The sequence below is a fragment of the Galleria mellonella genome, unplaced genomic scaffold (assembly GCF_026898425.1).
Source record: "Galleria mellonella isolate WM207_F2 unplaced genomic scaffold, CSIRO_AGI_GalMel_v1 utg33, whole genome shotgun sequence".
Lineage (NCBI taxonomy): Eukaryota > Metazoa > Arthropoda > Insecta > Lepidoptera > Pyralidae > Galleria > Galleria mellonella.
In genome coordinates this window covers 14661584-14688017 of record NW_026442079.1, presented here as the reverse complement: position 1 = coordinate 14688017, position 26434 = coordinate 14661584, and the positions used below count along the sequence as shown (strand labels likewise).

The 26434-nt window shown below is 36.8% G+C and overlaps 1 protein-coding gene across 9 annotated transcripts in view; it reads right to left on the bottom strand.

The window, feature by feature from the left end:
• Positions 1 to 24517, bottom strand: part of LOC113515662 (protein furry) — a 239400-nt gene extending 214883 nt beyond the window's left edge. For all 9 annotated transcript variants that reach the window (XM_052896473.1, XM_052896478.1, XM_052896475.1 and 6 more), the window contains exons 1-18: positions 24332 to 24517; positions 22139 to 22183; positions 21236 to 21350; positions 20559 to 20783; positions 19041 to 19192; positions 18460 to 18659; positions 12660 to 12875; positions 11833 to 11956; positions 10786 to 11007; positions 10180 to 10414; positions 8734 to 9355; positions 7788 to 7971; positions 6299 to 6504; positions 5757 to 5956; positions 4577 to 4650; positions 2757 to 2878; positions 1474 to 1561; positions 832 to 923 (exon numbers count right to left, since the gene is read on the bottom strand). In XM_052896473.1, the coding sequence (XP_052752433.1) occupies positions 832 to 923; positions 1474 to 1561; positions 2757 to 2878; positions 4577 to 4650; positions 5757 to 5956; positions 6299 to 6504; positions 7788 to 7971; positions 8734 to 9355; positions 10180 to 10414; positions 10786 to 11007; positions 11833 to 11956; positions 12660 to 12875; positions 18460 to 18659; positions 19041 to 19192; positions 20559 to 20783; positions 21236 to 21299 (3026 nt within the window). In that variant the 5' untranslated portion in view covers positions 21300 to 21350; positions 22139 to 22183; positions 24332 to 24517. The remainder of the gene's footprint in view (positions 1 to 831; positions 924 to 1473; positions 1562 to 2756; positions 2879 to 4576; positions 4651 to 5756; positions 5957 to 6298; positions 6505 to 7787; positions 7972 to 8733; positions 9356 to 10179; positions 10415 to 10785; positions 11008 to 11832; positions 11957 to 12659; positions 12876 to 18459; positions 18660 to 19040; positions 19193 to 20558; positions 20784 to 21235; positions 21351 to 22138; positions 22184 to 24331) is intronic.
• Between the last annotated feature and the right edge of the window lie 1917 nt (positions 24518 to 26434).

The window sequence follows — 26434 nt, the reverse complement described above, 5'->3', positions numbered from 1 at the left end:
GATAAATTTCATACATGACAGATATTTAGCAAATCAAGGGTCTCTACTGGTCAGCACATCCAGTCAATGACACATAGATATCAAAAGTTACTGCCAATTAAAATAATAGTAACGAATCAAGCGATTGCTACTTCGTAACACGTGGCCTCCACGAACAAGCGGTTCGGTTAGTGCGTTCCTTTCTCTCCGCTGGGACGTTGAAGGTGCGAAAAAGAGATAGGAAAAGAAATCCGACACGCTTGTTTGCAGCAGACACGAGTAGTATAGATCATATCGTGTCGAGTGTCGGTCTGTTGCCTGTGCACCGTCACGATGGATATACCTTGTAGCCTTAACAGAGACACTAACATGAAAGATTTGACGTTATGATAGACTTGAATCGTGAAAATTTGTAGATACTAGTAACTCTCACTGACTTTAAATTATTATTTATATGTTAACGAACGGAAGTGATAGTGACAATATATATATATATATTGCATAAACATTTAAAATTATCACATCCCTGAGTTTTTTAAATTCTAACTTTAGTTCTAATATAAGTTTCATAATTTTCTGCGGTTAAGTTCTTGATAACGTTAATTCGATGCACCATTGATTTAATGTTTTTTTTTTTAAAGACACATGCATAATACATATGTTGACAACATAATTCACTTTAGCGTAAACACAAATTACAAATTGTGACAGAAAAATATTCTAAAACTTTATAATTTAGCGAAAAGATTAGGTTACGTATATAATATTTTTTATATCCATCGTTCAGGTGGTGGTGTGGTACTCGTATGGTGAGGAGTCTATGTGGTAGCGAGGGTCATGTGCAGGCGTTACCTTAGGCTGAGGTCGGGGCTCGCGCACCGTATCACCGGGTTGGGCACCGCGGGCACCACTAAGTATGCCATTGTCATGTAGTACTTCCACACCTGGCGAAGTTATAACAAAGAATTATTATCGATTCAGAGTACGCTCTACAAAAACGACTTTAATGCCTATAAAATTATTATTAGTATGTCAACATGGTAATAAATTTTCGAATAAGGATGAATCATCAGAATTGTGAAGATTTTTGCGTAATAATTCAAATTGCTACCACAATTGGTTTTGGCCACAACTAGGCATTGATGAACTCACGTATGTGTGCCTCGGCTATACCTCTGCCCACATCTGCACGTTCATCCATCAATGCCTCAGTTGCTGGCCGCTGCAGTAATGTACTATAAAAATGCTTAAGTTTACTTCAAAATTATTTATATTGTATACAAAAATATACCAATAAAAATTTACTTTTTTAAGTTAGTGAAAAAGTGAATACCATTATTTCTTTTTATCCTCAGGATGTATGCTAACAGTACACTTCAAGAAGCCACAGTACACTAGTGCAAAGCATTTGCGAAAAAGACAAAGGGATACTATAGTATAGAGTTACTATAATATAGAATAGTAGTCGATGTAATAAATAAATAAATAACAAACCTGCATATAGCCGTCCCGTTCCTTTTCCGGTTTCCGCGGCAGCGCCGGACTCCGAGAGAGCAACGACGCACGATTATCGTTAACAGGTCTGCAACAATGTATCAAATGCAAAATTACAATGTATAATTCTTGTTAAGAAGGTACACGATAAAAATAGAAAAGTACTCAAGCTTAGAAAACAAAACTTTCCAGGGCTTTTAATGAATGATAATGGAATGGTAACCATTGAGTGATGATAGGTGCACCAGTGAGGGATGATAGGTGACGATGAAAGCAGGTCAGTTAGACCATCGTGACGACTGTTTAATATGTAAATAGTGTTCAAGTTTTACAAGTCTACGATTAGGCTAGTACCTCAACTGTGCATAGAATAAGATCACCGCGAGTTAATATGACAATTGATCATGAAAAGCGACGAACAATTTGCCCGGAGCACTTACAAAGCTAGGGTAGAGAGAGACAGCCTATATGCGTATCTGGGCATGTGTGCGTTGGTTTGCCCTTGCCGATTGGGTAGTTCCAAGTTTATTTTACTGAATTTGCAGTAATAACGAATTGTTGTTGTTTTAAATATGATTTTAATATATGAGCAACTGAACTATATAAATTTACAAAAGCATATTATAAATTAAATGACTATTTAAATGACAAAACTGCATGGATTTGAATTTTGTATTAATGTGAATTGTATTGTAAGTGTAATTATTGTATTTTTTCTTAAATCAATATTATTTTCTATAGTAATTATTATAATTATAGATTGACGTATCATAAGTATCTGTAACAGATGTATATGAATAAAGATGATTGATTGATTGATTGATTGAATTAAAGTAAAACGAATGACGTGAATGTGGCTGCTGATTAGAGTGGGTCGTCGCAATTTGCTTCACACTTCACGTTCCTTTCAGCAACCATAGATTATGCAGTAACAATACGTATAGCATTCGATAGTAGAGTGTCATCTTTACATAAATTAACATGTGATCACGGCTGGTGTAATTCTGGTCGAAACATCGAGATAAGAGAGTTAAATTATCATATTTTACTTTAATAAAATGCTATACCATCATCATTATATCGGCCATTCTTGGTAGGCAAGTTGGCAACCGCAGTTACGTCTTGGTGATGTTTTAAAACAGACGCTGCTGTCCATCTCTCAACCATTACTTTCTTTTAGTTGTTACTTATGATACACATGGGAAAGTAAGACGTATCCTATTTTATATCGGGATCACACGTCAAGTAAAATACGATTGATGGTGATGGCGATAGAAACTTACGCCGGTTCGATGATGGTGAAGAGCGCGTGTATCCTGGCGTGCAGTATGGGCCACGCCTGCAGCACGGTGGCCGCGCACCGCGCTGGCACGCGGCTGCGCTCCAGCAGCCCGAAGAGCACCACCTGCACGCAGCACAGCACACAACACTAGTCTTATACCGTAACTCTTAACTAAGATGGACATATATAATACTTTACAAGTGCCACAAGAAAGAAAAGTTTAATTCTGAATTTCTCCAAATATGACAACACAAAAAAAGTTTATTTTTATATAAATTTATTAACGTATTGATGTAAAAAGTACTTCTCTATGTGACATAGATAGGCAGACAAGTTATAAAAAATATTTTATAAATGTCAGTTACCAGAGGGAGACTTTGTAGAAAAGTCGATTGCTTGGGTACCTCTGTTCCATTCGTGTTTCAACCGTGAAGCAGTTGCATTTGCATGGCTGTGTTTCGATTTGAAGGGTGGGATATGGCGTGAATTTACTGGGTACAGAGGAATAACACCTGAGTCCTCAGGAATGGCAACGCATGGGGGGTATATCATGGGTGAAACAGTATACTCTATTATGTCCATGGTACTGCTCATGTGTATAGGCGACGGTTACCACTTTCCATCAGGTGGGCCGACAGCTTGTTTGCCATTCTAAGTTGGATAAAAAGGTAATGATGGTTAATCATAGATTAGGATGATGCTCTTGTCAACTATTACACGTCGTTCCATACAAATTCATTGTACGTAATTCAAATGTAACGAGATTGTCACGTGTCCATGTGTTACATGAGTGAAAATGATATATATGTTATAGTATTAGGTTATATAGATAGAGTGTCTTCATAGAAATGCTTCGAGAAAAACGAGTCAACTTTTTTTATACAATTTTGTGTAATACATAGTTTTTACTTATTTTTTTATTTAATTATTTATTGTTATAATAATATGACAGAGGTAATCAAATGTACAAAAACGAGCTTAACTCTAATAGAGTTCTCTTCCAGTAACACCCAAACTGGAAAGGAGCATCAGTGTCAGCGGGTAGAGCGGTGTACAAATATTGTGACAATTTTTAAACAGACAAAATTAAATTAATTACATTATATTTAATAGTACAAATATATAAATATATATAATAAAAATACATAAATATACACCTAAATCTATGCATATACTTACACACACACATATACATACAATATACCTACATATATAAATAAATAAATATATGCTCATAGAGATAGAAGATGCTCTTTAAGTCTACTCATAAAAATATTCAGGGATTGACTCTCACGGATAGATATGGGAAGAGAATTCCACAATCTAGAAGCATGGACGGTGAAAGATCCACTATAGCGTGTAGTTATGAGTGATTCCTTTATAACTTCTATATTTATTTTGTCTTATAAATTTTGCATCTTTTTAATGCGTAACCACTCATTTTATTTATTAAATAATACGTTAAAACACATTTTATGCGTAAATATATACAATACTAATAAAAAAAAAAAAAACTGAATCAGCTAATTTCACAATTAACTGACAAAAAATTTACCCGTTTTTGAGGGTCATACATATATATGTACGAATTCTAATGTAAAGTATAATACATTTAAACTCCCCAATATAAATTATCAATCGTTTGTATTTTTTTTTGATGTATGAAAACGGTATGGTAAACTCGCCTGCGCTAACGGTATACGCTGGCGGAGCACCAGTGAAGGGTGATCGATGAGAATGAAAATAGTTTGTATTAGATAGTACTAGAATATTAAATAAAGCCTCTTAGAATTTCGTATATTCGTATATGACAGAACTGACCTCCCAAGGGTCGGCTCCGTTGGACGCGCTCCCGCTCCAACTATTCTTCGTTGAAGTTTCGTCGTGTTGAATGCCTGCAAATATAAATATTTATTTAATTGTGTAAAGAAAATCAAGACATATTTATATAAAAAAAAATAACTACAAGATAACAATGAAGTCACTTATTTTTTTTTGACCAATTTATTTTATTTTTTTTACCAATAGACGCAAAAGGTTGTCTGGAAGAGATCGCTCTTAGCGATAAGGTCGCCCATTGTTTTCTCACATTGTGATCATTTCTTGTAATTATTTATATTTATAATAAGTTTACTATTGTAATCTTTTGGAGGAAACAATAAAGAGTATCTATCTATGTATCTATACCGAATTTGACAATGTACGCCTTAGATAAATAACGAGGGTATAGGATTAATCTCAGGCACCCACACACGTGAGGCAAGCATGCGTACTACATATAATATATAATAGTATATCCCTAACAAAATTTTCCTTCAAAAAGTCCCTTCGTGTACATTACTTCAATTTATCACAACAATGAAAAGCCTCAATCTGTTTATATAATTAGTTATTATTTATATATTTATTAATTTAATATATACTATGTATGGTTATTTATATATGTACTGTGTTTGATTTATGTGTGTATATTTTTTGTAAGTACATTATTTTATATGTTTGTATGTTTATTTATCATAAATTGTTATCTCTTAAAATATTTATTTAATTTACTATTTTTTTTTAAATCTGTGCACCGCCACTTGCTCTCTCTGTTTGGCGTGATGGTTGACTGGTATTAAGTCCGCTCCGTAGACATTTTTCAATGTGTGCAAAAGTATAAATAAATAAAATAAATATAATATAGTGAACATAATATATATTTTAGATAGATAGATAGATTTATTTATTTGTCGGAACATTGTTTTTACAGATTATTTACTGGTTATGTACAAGTTATTAAAGATTCTATCGACGCAGTCATTATCACAAGCGAGTCTATGTGCTGAAATAAGACAACGGATATTGCTATCTCATTCTTATCTCACGAACTCTCCAGAGATGACCATTCTATCGATGGATTAGCTTATTATAAATTATTTAAAAAGTCACAGCTAATTAGGAAAATTATACAAAATGTACGTAAGAAGTGGAAGGGGATGCACGAGAACAACCGCGGTACCTGCTGTCCAGACGGCGTGGCTTCTCTCCGCGACCCAGACGAGGTCGAGCTGGCCGGCGGCGAGGATGGCCTGCTTCTCAGCGGGTGGCAGCAGCGGCAGGCATTTCTCGGCGAAGTGCGGCACGTGCGTGTCCGCTGCGTCGATCAATGCCGGCTCGTCCCGCGACAGTTGCAGCTTCTCCAGCAAGTATTTACACTCCCTATTGGGTAAGAGAATTAAAATTAATCCCCACATGACATATTTCGTAGATACAAGATGCGAGAGAAATTACAAAGAGGGTTAACCACCCACCGTAGGGAAAAGGGATTGTAAGTAGTGGGGATTAGTAGCCCCATTGTTAGGAATATACTATATCAGGTCGACCTCCTTGTGGTTCCCCCTGGAAATTATCGTGATTCATTTATTGTTAGATTTGTCACGGTGGGCTAACTGACCCGGTTCATCCTCACCTATCATCCCTCACTGGTGCCCCGCTGGTGTATATCAATAGCGCAGGGGAGGTTACCATTTCAATATCATCCATAAAAGAAAAACCACCCACCGTAATATGTGAACGGCGAGCCGCCTGGGGTATGACTTGCACTGGCACAGCATGACCAGTCCCAGCGCTTCCGCCCCGCGAATGACCGTCGCCAGCGGCTCTGACTTGGCCGGCGCCCCGCTGCTGGTGGGCTCCCCATTACGCCAGCTCGTCAGCAGTTGTAGCAGCATCCGTAAACCGTTTTCAACCAGTTGAGGAGATGTATCCTATGGATGAAATAAATATTGTATTAATGTTTGCTAGATGTGACAAAATGTTTTCGTTGATATGGCTAGCTACCATACGTTTTATATGTCTGTTTTGGAATCCTGCAATGAGGAGGAGGGCGTTGATATTCGCGACACAGTTTTATACTTCTGCGGATATCATCGTTTTTCAATAATGTTGTTTTTGTTCCAAATAAAGAATTGTTATTATTACTTTATTGCTTATTTTTTAATAACATTAGATAATATATAGCAGTGATAGCCAACTTGACTAGACCCAAGACCTACCATTTACTGACAAAACCCTGTGAGATCTACCAATTAAATACTCCTTGAAATCTCAAATGAAACAACATAGTTCAGTACACAATTATGTAGTATTGTAGTATTTTTTATTTTATTAAGAGGGAAAACATAAAACTGCAAATTGTTCTTAGTAACTACTTATCTATATTAGTGTGAGCATTACGTCTGAGCATCTTCCGTTAGATTAGCAAAATATTATATTTTTTGCTTTGTCACGATAGACTGGACGCGTGTCGCGATCGACCGGTTGGCCACCCCTGATATATAGGCTCTATATCCTGACATATCTACTGATGATGAAGACTGTTGATATTTGGAAGTTAGAGTTAGTGGAGTCGGGTATTTATTATAAGTTAAAATACATTTTATCACTTGCACTGGCTCTTATTATATACAAATAAACACGTTTGTAATTTTCTATACTTATAATAAATCTGTAGAGAGGTCAATTCTGTATATGAAATATATTTCCAAAATAACTATCACGGGGTAATTAGTGATCGATACTGATGCCAAAAATGCAATCAGTAAAATTTTTGTCTGCCTGTCTGTATGTTCGTTATAGAAACAAAAACTACTCGAAGGATTTTAACGAAACTTGGTACAATTACTCCTGGGCCAGTTATAGTATACTTTTCATCACGCTGCTATCAATAGGAGCAGAGCAGTGAAGGGAAATGTTGGGAAAACGGGAGAAGTTACTCTATTTTTAAGCTTCCGTCGCGTGTGCAGCCTTAATGGCCACTTTTTAAAATGTAAAAATGTCCACCCGTGCGACGCCGGGACGGACCGCTAGTTTATAAATAAATTAATAGAAATGCTAATAAATAGATGGAAGATTACGTTATGATCTCATATTGTACTGCGTGTGTTTAATTTTTCAAGGCAAATGATAATATTTCGCGTACCACAATTAGAGTTGTAGATACTAATTGGGAAGACTAATCAGTAGAACTGATTAGGAATGCTACACTCACCTGTACTTCTTTGGCTAAGAACTGTGTGAAGCCGGCGAGAACATCCTGCCGCCACTCCGGGAAATCCACAATTAGAGTCTGCAGACTCTGGAAGGAGAGTCCTCGCAGCTCCTCGTCCATGTGCACCGTAAGCCGGCACAGCAAGTCCACCAGCTCGCCAGAGCTCATACCCTCGGGGATAAGTCTGTTATTTAAAGTAGTAATAATATTCGTTATAAGGACAATATTTTATGACAGATTCATTAGTGTTTCAACCATTCAGGATCCAGTTTGAAAGTACTATAAGATGTTTGTACATGATACTAAAATTTCATTGAATACACTCGGATCAAAATGAAAACGAAACTTATGGCTTGGCATCACCATGGAGATGTCAGTCTATAGATGAAATATATCTTGAATTACTGCACGAGACTGCTTTTCGCAGGCCTCATCCAATATTTAATATTTATAAATAAGTTAGAGTCCTTCCTTAACACGTTGAGCCCGGCGCTGAATTTGCTGTCCTTTCCGTTCAGCCGGCAGCCGGCAGCCGGCGAGAGATACAATGCTGTATGCCATTGCCAAGAGATTACTTTAGTACTAATGAGATAAGGAATTCTATGTCGTGCTATTTTGGACGTTTCTTAGGTGTATGTGTAATGTATGTGCGATTCTATTCTATATTTTCCTATGATGTATAGTAAAACCACGTACGTACCTTCGAGAGGTGATCAGTTACAAAAGACCTATCGAAGTATACAGATTGTTCGTAAAAAGAAAATTGAATTTAGTTCTGGAAATAGTTATTGCCCATAACATTGAATATGTCCGACGCTGGCCACACGGAAAATTCTAGTGCCGGTCCCCAGGGAACGACGCTGGCAACACGGAAAGTTCGCTGCCGGTCCCCAGGGGCCGGCGCCGGGCTCAACCTGTTAAATGTCACTAAGTACACTCCACTTGCCTGGGTATAGCGGCGACACACGTGCGGAATAGGTCGATCCTCGGTTTCCTCTCCCCGGTGTTAATCTCCTGCTCCTTTGTAACGTTCTGAGTGTTGGTCAGCATCAGCGGCCGCCCGTAGTGTGCGTCCAGTGCACGCAGGATCTCCACCAGAACACGCCTCACGTATGGAAAGTACGCGCTCATTCCTATTGAGCGGGCCGTCTCGTCTGTCAGCATTTTGTTGAGAAAGGTCTTCTTTACTCTGAGCGTATTGCCTGACGGTAACGTTCCAGCCGTCCTCGGCATGGGAGGCTCCCCTTCTTTCTGCTGTAAACTATCAGCGACTACGAGGAACGCTCGCAAGCCTATGGACATCCGTTCGGGAGTCAGGATTATTTTGATCTGTCGTCCGACCATCAGCAAGTCGAACACTATTTCTCTCATGGCGAAATCTAGCCTCTCCTGCGCGATGAACTGTATGATTTTGACGAAAATGTTGAGCGGCGTGTCCCGTGGCACAACGCCTTTGGATCCTTTGGGAAACAGTGAGTTGACGATGCTCTGGAGGCGAGACTGCGTTGCCGAGTTGCTTTCACATTTGATCCTTATCATGTACACCCATAGCAGACGGTATAACGACTCTGGGGGAATAAAATTATACTTCATTATATCGAATGATATTAGAACGAAATTTAAGGATGTTAAACAGTTTTTTTTTATACAACTTATAATGGTAAACAAGCTGACGGCCCACCTCATGGAAAGTGGTAACCGTTGCCTATAGACATGAGCAGTACCATGGACATAACAGAGTATACTGTCTCGCCCATGATACCCCCCATGCGTTGCCATTCCTGAGGACTCAGGTGTTATTCCTCTGTACCCAGTAAATTCACGCCATATCCCACCCTTCAAACAGAAACACAGCCATGCAAACACAACTGCTTCACGGTTGAAACACGAATGGGACAAAGGTACCCAAGCAATCAACTTTTGTACAAAGTCTCAGTGCATTATAGAAACAGCAATTCGATTGAGTGTAAACTCGTTACTAGTATTGGAAGAGCAGTTGTATATCTTCACAGAAGCTGAAAGCCTGGCTCATTTCAAAATATATAGGTAATTGGCTTAATATGAATTCAATCATATGTTTTACTAGTACAAGTAATGCTCCCATTTTCGTGGGCAATTTTTTTCGTTTCAGCACATTCCGTTCTTTATTACTTCCCGGCATAAGGAACTTTCGGAAACCAGCACTAGGGTATAAAAATTCGACTATCCAATAGTAATTTTAATAAGTTTTCTAGTTATTTATGTCGGCATCACTCACATTTTATATGTGGTGATGCCGAGATTGATGTTACATATTCAGGGATACAGTATGACTCACGACAGTTATTATTCAATAAGTTGATTTGAATGGTGGTTATATTATTCTGAACTGAACATGCGTGAATTAACTCACCTAATGCTACCCTACACATCTTTGGATCCCTGTTCTTGAGGTGCGACAGACACATGGCCAAGAAGCAGTGCCAGTTAGTGAGGAAGAATTGCTTCTGCGAGACGCAGAGGAGACACGTGACGAGCGGGAAGAGCGCCAGCCTGTGCTTCGACTTGGTGCTCGCGTCCAGCGTGTGGCTATACAGCATTTCAACAAAGTTCTTCAAGCACGGCACGTTTACCTCGTTTTTCACAGTCTGATGATTGAGAATTATTTATTATAGTATAAACACTTAAACAGTATGGTGTGTAACGCTCAGAAAGGGGAGGGGACAAGTTGTCAGTAATGCAAACTACCAGTCGCATTGCAAGAGACTGGCTGAAAACCAGCATACTAATGGTAGCGGAATTAATTAAAATAATTATAATTAAAATAATAAAATATTTCTAATTAAATAACTGTATATAAATATAATTTTAAATACAATTTATGATTAATCTAGATAAATACAAATATATATACTAATTTTTTAAATTTTTAATAATTTTTTTCTATTTCGCAGGAATCGAATCCGCAACACTAGAAAGGTGAAATAAATGTTCAGGCATTAAAAGACAAATGTCTTACCGCAGCTACTGGCACTAATATCTCGACGAAGAGCCCGGCGAGCGCGTGGCGGATGTCCTTGTCCTTGACCTCGAGGAAGTACTGCGCGCACTCCTGCAGGAACTGGAACGATGCCTCGAACTCCTCAATGGGCACCATCTTCACACGAAAGAACTTCATTCCCATCAGCAGGGAGATGATGCTCTGCGTCGTGTGAGGGGACGGCTCGCGGGACTTCAGCTCCTGAACATGAATACAGCACGATCAGATGGCACCAAAATAAATATAAAATAAAATGCATCCAATATTTTGTCATTTAGGATTCCTGCATGAATTTTCAAACGAGAGCCAAAAAATTTAAAGCAGTTCTTATTTCTGAAACACAATTACAGTGGCGTTGTGTAGCATTTACTAATTTTATTTCAATTGCTATGTGGTCCCAGCATAGAATAGGCCACCCCTTCTTTTTCTGTTAGTGTCGTAAAAGCCAACTAAGGGAGAGCGAGGAATGTGCAGCAGCATCTCTCTTAAAACATTTCTCTTCAAAGCTTAACTTCAGTTGCCAATCTACCTGCCAAACGTAAAAACTACTGGCAAAGCCACCCAAGAGGGAGGCTTATACAGCGGTACATCGATATAAGTGTGTTTTGAGATACGAGCCGCCGAGCGACCAATATTTTGCTTTGAGACGAGAGCAAGATTTGAGATGCGAGGAATCGCACACTACACCGCTGCACATGACCCCAACATGCGGGAAGGATGTTAGTGTCTAACAGTTTTTCCCACCTCAGACTAACACTCAACAAAAACAACTGAGATGGTTTTTGGAAGTACAGATTAATGGCATTGCAGCTAATTTCAATGGGGAAAATTGCTTTGAGACACGAGCAAGATTACGGAACGAATCACTCGTATGTCGAGGTACTATTGTATTCAGAAGCGATTAGATTATATAGTATTGTTATATTATACATTAGATTTATGTTATATAGATATCCAATGTATATAATTATATATACATTAGATTATAGAGTATTGTTATATTTTAATGATTATACAAAACCGCACCTTCAGTTCAGCGGTGAACCGTTTCTTGACAGAGGCGAACCGCGAGTGCGCCAGGACACCTATCACCTCCGCGTACAGGTCTGCTATTATGTGCACGTTGGCTGCGTTTGGATTCGATTGTAACCTGCGAATATTAGCTTTGTTTGAATTCAAATGGTCCAAAAGATATTATTTTTTCATTAAAATATTTCATACATATTGAAGATTTAGCAATAGCAGATTATTTTAATTACCATTTTATTACTTTGAGAAACAGAAAGGAATCAAAAAAATTATTTTATTCACTTATTATGAATTAATAATAGTTTTTTGGGGGTCACGAAGTTGATTTTATTTTTTAATTGCATATTCATTTAAAAATAAAATACCGATTATATATTAGCATAAATTTACACGGACACATGCATATGTGCTGCCATTTCCAGTAGCTTAAAGAACTGTATGCTGTATAGTAACAGTAAAATCTAAAGAACTCTATAATACCAGTGGCTCAACAGACATGTTTACAGAGCAATGGGTACCAATTTGTCATATTTTCATTTGACACATGCTATAGGTATTGGACAACTGGTTGTTATTCACACTGTGGTAATGGACATATGGTAGATACTTTTTTTTTGATGGGTGAAAATGGTATGGCAACCCCGCCTGCGCTAACGGGATACGCTGGCGGAGCACCAGTGAAGGGTGATAGATGAGAATGAAAACAGGCCAGTTACGCCATCATGATGAATTCATCAGGAAATAACCATGATAGTTTCCAGGGAGAACCGCGAGGAGGTCGACCTGGTTGCTACCAATGGGATACAATTTATATTATGACTCACCCTTCCTTGTAGTTGAACCTTTTGAAGGCCACATTCTCAATGTACTGCACGAGGTCCTCGTGCCCGGGGTGGAAGGGCAGTTGCTTGAGGACCTCGATGAGGGCGAGGCAGAAGAGGAACTCGACGGCGAGGTCGCGCCGCTCCGCCTGCAGCTCCTCGCAGCTGCGCTCCACCGCCTCCGTGCCGGCGCCGCTGCCCGACACTATGTAGATTATGCTGCAACAAAAGTGATATTATAAATAAAAAATAATATGGCTGTGCTCGGTTTAAAAGGTGCAATATGGCAGTAAATATACAGGGTATAGAGGGACAACACCCGAGTCCTCAGGAATGGCAACGCATGGGGGGTATCATGGGCGAAACAGTATACTCTGTTATGTCCATAGTACTGCTCATGTTTATAGGCGACGGTTACCACTTTCCATCAGGTGGGCCGTCGGCTTGTTTGCCATTCTAAGTTGTATAAAGAAAAATAATAAAGACAGGAAACAAATCACAAAGTACCTTAATTAATATCGTCACGTTAATAATACAATGAAATTGTAAACAGAGAATATTTTTACATGGGAGATATTTAACATGCCAATACAATTATTTTTGGAAATTTTACCTGTCTGCCTGTTTGTGCATTTGTTCCGGCATCACGCAAAAACTAGTGCTTTAAATTGGATATAATTTTCACAGCAGTGTTCCTAAAGATTTAATAAAAAAAAAACTGGCGTATGTTTCATTTTAATACGTCGCCTAGACGTGGTCTTTTCATAATACTGCTAAAATCCACGCGTTTGAAATAGCGGGCATAGATTAAATAATTAAAGAAATTAGTGTACATTTCATTGAATAACACGGTTCTTTATTATTAAAAATATGGTGATAGAGATGCCAATATAACTCGACACGAGTCCTCGGTGTCCTCGGGACGTCGTAAGCGGCAAGCAAGGGAACAAAGAACTATAAAACGGTACGAGAGAGGAATAATTTGAAATAAAACCTTATATGTGTATATTATATATGGTGTTAAAACCACTATTTACACTTTCTTGGAAATAATACTAGCATAATTTTTCCACAACCAATAATTTTAATTCTGTGTGCACTGTTCTTATAATTTTAATAATTGTATATTTTAAGTATTCTTATGCTTGTTACTTGTATGTTTTTTTTTTTTTATTGTTTTGTTTGTGTCAGTATTGTTAATATGTAATCGATGACATAAGAAAATGTTGTGCACATCTGTAATTGGTGTAAATGCAAGATGCAAGCCCTGTGTATCAATTAAAATTAATGTCTGTATTTACACTGTTGATGTACCTTTTATAAATAAATAATACATTTTAATAAAATATATAAATAGTTTAATAAATAAATAAATATTTGAGCGTGGTCGCTGTTAGATACAGTAACGCGCAGTTCTCGTATCTACACTACACAGAGGTAAGATTTAATTGTTTGTAACGAATAAACACCAACACAAAAACAAATTGACCGACTTTAAAAAAAAATCACCTATAGAAAGTTAAGAATATCAGCAAGTAACAAAGGGTATATAGTATTTTGGAAAATTCTATCTAATCGTGCGAAGCCGGACCTGAGCGCTAATTGACTAAAAACTGCAACGGTTATTTGATAATGCGAACTGTAGTCATGGCCGCCAGTGGCCATCGACTATATTTAAAACAATAACATCCTTTCGAGCCCAAAGTGCATGCGCCCCCTTATAAACACGGTGGGCTAAACGAGTCATGTTAGCCACGCACGCCGAGAAAGTCCTTGAAGCGGTGACCGCAAACGGGACTATTGGAATAGATTTTTTTTTCATAACAGTATTATTTTTTTTTATTTTTTTTTTTTTGATGGGTGAAAATGGTTTGGTAACCCCGCCTGCGCTAACGGGATACGCTGGCGGAGCACCAGTAAAGGGTGATAGATGAGAACGAAAACAGACCAGTTAGCCCATCATGATGAATTCATCAGGAATTAACCATGATAGTTTCCAGGGGGAACCGCGAGGATATCGACCTGGCTGGGAATATTGCTAGCAATGGGATTCTCAGTCTCCATTACTAACAATCCCTTTCCCCCCTTCATAACAGTATTATAACCGGCGTATGTGATATTAATATAGACAAGCGATCTATCTACCTTCACGTCCTGTTCCTTGCGGGGTGGACAGATGGGACTGAGTACCATTTGTAACTGCACATGCACGCCTTGTACATGCACGCCGATCACACATTGCGACATATCGTATTGTTTATTGTGTTCATGGGTCATGGAAATATGACGTTATCGGCCATACAAATTAATTTTTTCGTAGACGATTTCCGTCGCGATACAAATAATAAAAGCGGCCATTGTATACAAATAATGTTTACGTATGTACCTTACTTATGTACTTATACACCAGAGGAAGACTTTGTACAAAAGTCGATAGCTTGGGTACCTCTGTCCCATTCGTGTTTCAAGCGTGAAGCAGCTGTGTTTGCATGGCTGTGTTTCGGTTTGAAGGGTGGGATATGGCGTGAATTTACTGGATACAGAAGAATAACATCTGAGTCCTCAGGAATGGCAATACATGGGGGGTATCATGGGCGAAACAGTATACTCTGTTATGTCCATGGTATTGCTCATGTCTATAGGCGACGGTTGCCACTTTCCATCAGGTGGGCCGTCAGATTGTTTGCCATTTTAAGTTGTATAAAAAAAAATGTACCTACACTCGTGTGAGCGTGCACTGCCCAATTCGTCATTTGAGCTATCTTCAATATCACATCCATTTACATTCATTACGACTAAACAATCGTCTGCTATTGTTAATTTACATCTTGTACACATACAACTAAAATACACTAGTTATTTCATTGTATACTAGCTTTTGCACGCGTCTTCGTCCGCGTTACCGGGATAAAGAGTAGCCTATATCTTTCTCAATCCCATACCATATAGTACGTATATATGTAATGTTTCTATTCTATTATATATATATATATATATATATATATATATATATATATATATATATATATATATATATATATATATATATATATATATATATATATATAATATATTAAATATTTATTTGCTTTAAACAAACATTTAATTTGTCATCTGTTTAATTACCTTAAAATTGTAGGCATGCAAATTTAATGTATTCATTAATTTTTTTTTATGCAACTTAGAATGGCAAACAAGCCGACGGCCCACTTGATGGAAAGTGGTAACCGTCGCCTATAGACATGAGCAGTACCATGGACATAACAGAGTATACTGTTTCGCTGAAGATACTCCCCATACGTTGCCATTCCTGAGGACTCAGGTGTTATTCCTCTGTACCCTGTAAATTCACTGCCATATTCCACCCTTCAAACGGAAACACAGCCATGCAAACAAAACTGCTTCACGGTAGAAACACGAATGGGACAGAGGTGCCCGAGCAAACGAAGTTTGTACGAAAGTTGTTTGTAGGAATAACACCTGAGTCCTCAGAAATGGCAAAGCATATGGAGTATCATGGGCGAAACAGTATACTCTGTTATGTCCATGGTACTGCTCATGTCTATAGGCGACGGTTACCACTTTCCATCAGGTGGGCTGTCAGCTTGTTTGCCATTCTAAGTTGCATAAAAAAAGAATAAATATCATCGACTCATTTTAATTCGTATAAAATTTACCGTGTCTTGTTGTGGATATGGTTTTATATTTGATGGGTGAAAATGGTATGGTAACCCCGCTTGCGCTAACGGGATACGCTGGCGGTGAACCAGTGAATGGATCACCATCTATCAAGATGAGAATGGAAACAGGCCAGTTAGCCCATCATGATGAATTCATCAGGAATTAACCATGATAGTTTCCAGGGAGAACCGCGAGGAGATCGACTTGGTTGGGTATATTGCTAGCAATGGGATTCTCAGTCTCCATTAATAACAATCTCTTCCCCCCTATGGTTTTATATTAGAGGCAGGTATTCCATACATACATATTTCTAGCAGTGTCCTCCCCACTAATTGAATAACGACGACCGTTCATTAGCGTATCTTTGCTAATTCCTTTAACCTTCCCAGTGTAACGTATACGAGAAATATAGAGTACAAGTACGCAATAAATATTTGATACGTCATTCATTTCCATTCAACCATTCGTGTCGGGGGGGGGGGATTACTAGTAATGAGATTTAACAGTCCCACTACTAACAATACACCCTATCAGGTCGACCTCCACGCGGTTCCACCTGGAAACTATTGTGACTAATATATCGTCGAATTCGTCACGATGGGCTAACTGACCTGCATTTTCATCCTCACCTATCACCTCTCACTGGTACCCCGCCAGTGTATACCGATAACGCAGGCGGGACTACCATGCCATTTTCACCCAATAAAAAAAAAACCATTCGTGTCTGCTGTTGAAGATAAATACATAGGCCAATACTGATACAAGGAATTGACTTGAAACACACAAATAAAATGCTTATCTATCTATCTATACAAGAAATATTTCTGAATATTGTGTATACAACGATTTAGTAATAGACATGAGGTCGTCGCACCGTCTAGTGACGCCTCTCGAATGTTGCATCCGACTTATCAGTTATTGGACATGTGTAGCTACGATAGTGGTGATTAAATTATTTCTAATAACGAACCCATGATATTAATTCATATTTGATTGATGTCGAACGATTATTATCGCTTCCTTTGTGTTTCGAAGTGCACGTGTAGTTGCAACAGGTCTATGACGTGCCTTATCAGAACATTCATGTGAAATATATTTCACATATACCAGAAGGTGGAAACCATGCAAGTAGGGGGAGGGGATTATTAGTAAATATTTTTAATGGATGATAATGGAATGGTTACCCCACCTGCGCTAACTCACTAACTCACTGGTGCCCCTCTAATGTATACCACATTAGAGGGGCACCAGTGAGGGATGATAGGCGATGATGAGCAGGTCAGTTAGCGCATCGTGATAAATTCAACTATAAATGAATCACGACGGTTTCCAGGGGGAACCGCGTGGAGGTCGACTAAATAGGTTACGTGTATTTTGTTAGAAATGCAATTGCTAATCTCCATTGCTAACAATCCCTTTTGCCGCCAGTTAACAGGACTAGCTGCTTCATTGCTAGCAATATACTAATTCGAACTACACCTGATTACCAGGAAACCACCGTACTTAATACCTAGTAAATTCGTCGCGATAGATCGACTGACCTACTTTAGTCGGGGGAAGGGACTGTCACTAATGGTGTCTATACCATATCAGGTCGACCTCCACGCGGTTCCCCCTGGAAACCATCGTGGTTATTTCTAGTGGAATTCGTCACGGTGGGCTAACTGACCTGCTTTTATCGTCACTTATTATCCCTCATTGGTGCCTCGTCAGTGTATACCGATAGCGCAGGCGGGGTTACCGGCGGCATTAAAAAAACCTACTTTAGTCCGTGGAGCGATTGGCTCTAAGCTAGCTCACTACACCCACTGTGTCACCAATTTTAGAAAATACTAACTTTCGATTAGAGGTTATGGATAAATGTATTTATTACCTACATAAATTAATGACCTACATAAATTTAATGAAAATGACGCTGCAAATTCGATTAATGCAACAGATGCTGTTGTATTAGCGCGCGGTACCACATTTTTGTACTGTACAGCGTACGATGCATAAACTCTAGAGGGGTTAATTCTTATCTATCTTCAGGCATTTATATTTCGTTCATGTTATAGCAACTCGACAGAGCACTCCCCACAGACATCAGTAGCAATAACTCAAAAATTCGTCAGCGGCTCACCTTTTATTCCTCAGGTCTTGGTGTGGTTTCTTGGCCTGCTCGCTGAGCTGCGGCGAGTCGGCCATCTGTCGCTCGAGCCAGCCAAAGAGGGCGCGCAGCAGCGACGGCAGGCAGTGCTCGGCGACCGTGCCGAACGCGCACAGTATCTGATCCAGTTGCGGGTCCTCGCCGCGTTGGAGCGTCTTGTTCAACGGCTTCTCCTAATTTCACAAAAAAATTAAGAGATACATAGTAATATTTCAATACAAAATTCACGCTAATCTTCAAAACTGATAATTTGTTTTTGCCTTAAAAATAAAATAATGGAACCAGTAGGGTGCAAAACAACGTTAATTGGGTTAGATAGTTCGAATATAAAATTATAATAAAGTCTTCAAATTAATGAAATTCCATTGTTTATATTTGATTAAATAATAAACATATGAGACGAGTACTTGTTCCTGTACACATTAACGGCCACTTGTCCAGAAGTGATTAAATAAATAAAATAAATTGGATAAGGAAAATAAGCGAACTTATTTATTGTAACCGCTATATAATATTATTAATGAAACGCGTGCAAATAATGGAGCACTGCTTACGAGTGGTTCGGCCATGACCGCTTCCATTTTCCTTTCAGCCTGTACAGTGAACTCAGTGAAGAGCAGTCTCATAACAAATTCGCCGGGCCTCAGGTCGGAGTCGGACGGCGGCACCACCGGGCCCTTGTGCGGGCCCCATGGCAGCATCGAGCCTGCCAACCACACAGCCGTACCTTATGCCACCACAGTCCGTAATACACACAAGGAAAATAAATTCAATTTACAGTAACAGCAAGGAGGGTCAGATGTCAACAAAACACTGGCAATGTTAATACAGCAGTTCAAACTGCAAGTCAGGTATAAACAATACTTTTTAAGTAATTACTCGTGGCCGATTAGTGAGAAACGATAAGCAGATTTCGTATGTTATTCTTATTAAATGTCAACTCTTGAAATATCAGAAATAGAATATAAAAAAAAATATACATAAGTAAATTAAAAATTTTACAAACTGAAGTATGAAATACTGCTACCTTGTCTGGTATCCAAATTAAATAGAATGTTTCCTTATACAAAATGAGTTACCTAATTTGTCAATCTATTAGGGGTCAATTATATGATATAAATAACGAGAATTACTTGTAATGTTACTATAACAACACTGAAAATTGTTACCAGATATACCATACAGTATATTAATAGCATCAAAGTACGATAAAAAGGCGTGTACATTAACTAATGTTTTATATATATTACTATGAACGAATGAAAAGTCTTTATTCAAAGAATGATACGGATTATAAATATTAACAATATGTACACAAACAAAATTAATACATAAACAAGATAAAGACGCAACAATGTTCTTATGTTTTGTTATAGAATTCGGAAGGATAAGTTGGCGATTTATTTGGATGAAAAGTGGTCACTGTCGCCGTAGGCATAACATTTTTCTACTAATTCAATAAATTTATGTTGATATTAAAGATTTAAGTTGAATTTAATTTTGAAGTATAAACTTCCGTCATGAACCACAACGCGCCAAGAGCGTTCGTAACGATGGTATTGCAACGTCGCAATTATATGTCAATAATTGAAAACAACTGAGGATATTTCAATGTTTCAGACTGTTTATTTAAAAAGTGCTCTGCGTACGAACTAAAACGTTATCCAGAGAACACTAAAAACTTTGTACCTATTTCACATTTCGCTTGGAAATTTTTCGTATACATATTTTCTTTTACCATCAAAATAAACATTTTCCGTGACAACTCAATATATTCTGGAATGATTAATATTTCAGTTCGTAGATGGAACGCTTTTTAAATAATTATTTAAAACATTAAAAATTCTTCATACGTTTTTGAAAATTGACAAACATTTGCGACGTTGCCATACTTCATTACGAATTCTCTTAAAGAAAAGTACTAAAACTATAAAATAACACTAGGTAGATTTAGATTAAATGAACAACACAAGAACAACAGTATTGGCAAAGGGAGTTGAGCAAAAAAATACTTAGCATATCGATACGCCTGTTTGGTCTAAACCACCTCAATACTTGCTTGAGACACATACCTCTAGTTGAAACAAGCGAAGACAAGGTGCTCCCAACAGTTCTCCAGTCATTGCTGACAACAGTTATAGGTTTGTGATGGGTATTGTGGGCCGTTTCTGGCGCGGTCCCATCGCTGGGCTGGACCGGAGGCGGGTCTATATTGTCATGGCGCGCCACTTCAGATAACACGCTACCCTCGGACTCTGCTTCACTCGACACCATTGATGATGGAGCTTCTTCAGTACCTGGGTGGATGGAACAATAATTTATTCAACCTCATCACCTCACCACAATACAAGAGTGTACGTCTGACGAGAGACATACTCATACAAAGGAGTGTGTCTGTATTTGTTAGGATATGGCTAGATATTTCAAAGTATAATTAATATAATTAATCACTATATTAAAAATAAATTGTGTTCAAAAATGTGAACATTTTCATTTTCAAATTAATAACATTCTATATTTGTGTAAAAATATAATTGAATTAATTAGTGAAATGTATTGGAAAACAAAATAATATTATACCTATAAAATCGTTATCAATAAAGCAAAAACTTGCTGACCAGTGAATATTGTGTCATTGTTACGTATACTCAATTGTGATGTAAGTATATATGTGTACAATTGTGAACTGATATAAAGAATTGCCTCGATTTCTGTGTCATCAATAAATGCTGAATACACAAATACTTACCTGATGCATCCTCAGGATGGCATTCTGAAGGCATATTGCTTATCGAGTCCGTCTCTTCTGACATCTTTTTAGTTAATTACTTAACTACTGTACTTTTAAATAATTACTGTATTTACTGTAACAATAAATTGACAAATCACAAAATGTCCAATGAAAGTAGCAGTAATTAGATAGATAATATAAATAAAGATATGTCTTTGCTAAAAGTAATAAAATTACAAAATATAAATTTATAACCATTATTTATGCAAGGAATTTATCTTTATTTTCTACAGAAGATGAAAAGAGGATTAGAAATTTTGTATGAAAAGTTAAAAATGTTCATATATTTATATAAAAGTAATAAAAGTACACCAGAGGGAGACTTTGTACAAAAGTCGATTGCTTGGGTAACTGTCCCATTCGTGTTTGAACCGTGAAGCAGTTTTGTTTGCATGGCTGTGTTTTGGTTTGAAGGGTGGGATATGGCGTGAATTTACAGGGTACAGAGGAATAACACCTAAGTCCTCAGGAATGGCAACGCGTGGGGGTATCATGGGCAAAACAGTATACTCTGTTATGTCTATGGTACTGCTCATGTCTATAGGCGACGGTTACCACTTTCCATCAAGTGGGCCATCAGCTAGTTTGCCATTCTAAGTTGTATAAAAAAAAAAACATGGAGTATATCATAAAATTCAGTTATATTTTATTGACATTAAAATGGTTGTGTGATAAAAATTCTTTGGAATCTATTATTTAGATTAGTAGCACGAATTATTAAAAGGACAATTACATTTTAATGTAACAACTACCGGTTTAACATACATATTATACGGTTGAGAAAGGTCGACCAATAGATTACATTAAAACATAATATGTACTTACGAAATCTTCAACAATAAAATAGAACCATTATCTTACCTCTATCTACATAATTGTATACAATCCAAAGCAGATTCATTGCTCCTAAAACAAAACATAGACATGATTTCAAGCTGTTGTTGCGCCAACTAAACTCTATTTTAGTACTATTTCAGTATTTTCTCAATGCTCAGCTCATATTCACTTGTAAAGATTGTATCTCCTTCAATGATTACTTTTCATAATATTATAAATAAGAAAGTGAGAGTTATAATGAAATGTTGTTTAACTATTGGTATCTTAATGGGTCATTAATCATCACAGAGTGTAGTATTTAGTATCCAGAAGGATATATATATATTACTTTTTAATCTAGTCAGTCAATGTCTTGGTCATAAAGTCAGTTCAGGATGGCTCTTAATGATATTATAAATGTGAAAGAGTTTGTTTGTTATCTCTTGACACTCTTAACACAGTATTTCCCAACCTTTTTTGTGCCATGCCCCACTAGAACATTTCTAATATTTTTATGCCCCCATACATAATTTTTCCCAATACAGTTTACTTGATGACTCTAATCGCCCAGTTGATATTTTGGTAACGTCAAACGAAATTATACCTAATAAATTTTTACAGCATTCTTTTTTTTAATTTACTTTTTTGTTAAATTTGGCACCGATAATATCTACTCCTAGCATTGCGTTTAAATGGCCTGGAGCAAAATGGTTAAAATCTCTTCGAGTTCATTTTTTAATTGCCCCTCTCTTAACTATCAAATTGCCCCTCTGTGGGGCATGGGTGTTATGTTGGGACACACCACTCTAAAGGCTTAATATATCATCATGATGTTTAGCAAATACATTATATTGAAAACTAGCTTTGTAGCCCGCCCCTTTGTACACGAGACTTTCAGAAGAAAATCAATTAAATAAACTACTTTTAGATGGCATAGCAAGATAAAATGTACACCAGTTCGTAAGTCAGATTTTCAGAAATATAACTAAAAACTATAACTGAAAAAATATTTAATCAATTTATAAAATATTTTCATTTATAGAAAGCTACATAAATTAGTGAGTGACATGGGCTTTATTTTATTAAAATAAAAAAAACAGTCAATTCATGATGAGTCACTAATAATGTCATAAATATAAAAGCAAGTTTGTTTATAATCTGTTGACATTTCAATGCAAACCAATCATCGAGAAATTTGGTAAACTGTATTTGAAATGGAGAATGATATTTCATCCAACAGTACTTGCATCATTGTCCATAAATATGTTCCAATCATGTACAAGGACATTATCACAGTAGTAACTTTTATAAGCAATAAATTTAATAATTTAACATGATTAATAGTCAGTAATCATATTTGTATAAGTATATATATTAAAGTTATATCAGCTGGCACAGAGAAAATAATAAAATAGGTAAGGTATAAGCACTGATACAATTCGCATTGTGTACCAAAATATTAAGATCATTATCATAATTAGCAGGCTTGCAGCAAGAGTATAGGACGCAACTGCTATACATACCACAAAACTCATATCACACTGCACTAAATTGACACAATCGCATAGCAACAAAAAAATAACATACATTGACATAAAAATAAATTAAGCACAGACTTACAATAGCACATCTGTTTGTGTTGATTTATAACACCAGTAAGGTATTATTGTTGAACATATAAAACCACTAATAAAAATTTTGTATATCAAATTAGATAGTTTTACAACAACAGAAATGTTTATATGTGTAATTTAACTGTAGTCTTGTGAAACTAGGACGACTGACAGGGTATTTTGTAATGTTATGGCTGTTTATCAGCTGTGCATACGACCAAGCCTCGACTGACCGGCGCAGCGTGCGGGGGACCAATTTGCCTTCATCAGTCACAATATTATAAAAATATAAATATCTTTAAGCACTGAGCTTCAACTCCACTACACTTGATTCTTTGTATGGATACTTTGATATAAGTAAACATTGGGTCACCACAGTACGCTAACGGTTGATATACATTATATTGCAGTTATAATTTAATAATAGATAAGAAACTCATTCACTTTAAATTTTATCGCATCACAACGCACAACATTAGTCACAAAGTCATTACAATATCTTTCAATGTTATTAATATTCGTCTGATATTCCGTACAACCGGATAATAGCAGAATTATTTTGGTTTGTGTTATTTTATTAAACGACAGTTAGATAAAATACCCACTTAAAAATAGTATTTTATACCTTTGTCTTCTAAATCTATAGGTTACGGAATACACTTATCAGTATCAGCTGCATTTTTTCTGTATATAAAAATAAAGCTTATGCCTGATTTATGACTAATATTGGATGAAAACAAAAGGTAACAAAATTCTCTAGAGTCACGCAGAGTTGTCGCAAATTAACTTTTTGACATTTCTTCCCATTACTAATGTATTATGCAACTAAACGTAGAGGTCTATTTGCTATACCACCGACATAAGTTTCTCTGACATCTCTGAAATTGATCGATTTATATTTTGTTCCTCTACAATGCGTTCCGTTTCATGAATCCGTTCGAAAGTACCGTAATGTTTGAGACTAGTGTAATATGGATGACTGAGTTTGAGGTTTTTTGAATTTTAATGATTGTATGCAGATAATTACTTTGACTAAAATCTAATAGAAAAAAAAACAGATATATACAAAGAGTTAGGGCTTTTATGTATTTTTGATCAATTAAGTGGCGTGTTACATTAATTGAAAACCTTCGTAGTAGCTTTGTTTATTTTAAATTTGGTAGAATGTTTATTAATAAATTAAATCTAAGAATATATTTTTCATTTAATACGTAACATATATTAAGAATAGTAAAGCTACGGTCCTGTACTCATTATACTGTAAACATTATAACTACAGGTTTTATTTTAAGGATTACTTTTTCCACAATATTTGTTGCCATCTATCGGTGACAATATGAATAATTAGATGATAAGCACAGCTTTTTGCTTTAATTCATATTCCTTCCAGTAGATGTCACAACGTAGTTCTTTACTATTTTATAATTGATATAGTTTATTATAGTTTAACCAGAAATAAATAAAGCTGACATTTCTAAATAAATACATATATAGCCAGACTATTAATACGCACATATTTATTTTTTTATTTTTGAGAGAACCTTACAGTTATAATAATTGAATAATTAAACGTATATGACAACCATAAGCTAATTAAAAGTAACCACATATAGTTAACAAAAATTGAATTAGTTACAGTCTTGATAATTAATAAGTGTACAAATACTAACTAAACATCTTTAAAATTACTGAGTAAATAATTTACATTACATTTAAATATAATATATTCACTTCATTATCCCTACTACATACATAATTGAAAATAGTGGAAGCTCTTACAGTGAAGCAATTGTTTCTGAAGTGTGTGGGAGTCAGTAAAATATACAAAAGTCTAAAGTGACGAGAAAATATTAGGAATAGAAGTTATTATTGCTAGATATATCACACACCACTATCTAGTCTCAAACTAATACGAGCTTTGTACTACGGATAACTACCAGATGCAGGGGGGAAAGGGGTTGTTAGTAATGGAGTCTGACAGCCCCATTGCTAGCAATATGCCTTATTAGGTTGACCTACCGTGGTTCCCCCTGGAAACCATCGTGAACAATTCTTGTTGAATTCGTCACGATGGGCTAATTGACCTGCTTCATCCTCACCTATCATCCTTCACTGGTGCCCCGCCGGTGCATACCGATAGCGCGGGTGGGGTTACCATTCCATTATCATCCAGTAAAAAAAAAACTACCAAATGCAAGGGAGAGGAATTGTTAGTAATGGGTACGCTAGTCCCTATTGTCAGTATCTTATCCAGTCGACCTCCATTCGGTCTTCGTGGAAATTATCGTGGTTATTTCTGGCGAATTGCTACGTTGTTGGGCCATTTGACCTGATATCGTCCTTAGCCACCATGATAACTCATCGTTCATCAATCCGCATCAAAAAGGTCATCTTAAAAGTCATGCTCTCAGCACCCACTCAATGTTGAAGCCCAAATCCATCATCCATATTATAAGACAACCAGCTGCAAACCTTGGCATACGCGAGCGTACACCAAAAGCGTAAACGCAAGTGCTTGGGAACTCAAATCCAATACATAGCACAAAAAAAAAGATATCATCCTCAGCGAAGGGACTCATTTAGAGCTGCTTTCATCCTCATTTTGGGGCATCACCAGCATGTTTTGATAATGCAGGCGGGTTTATCGTTCTATTATCACCAATTAAAATAAGACTTAATCCTCGATAGCGTAAACGTATACTAGTAGTATAGGCCTCATCCCGTCTGT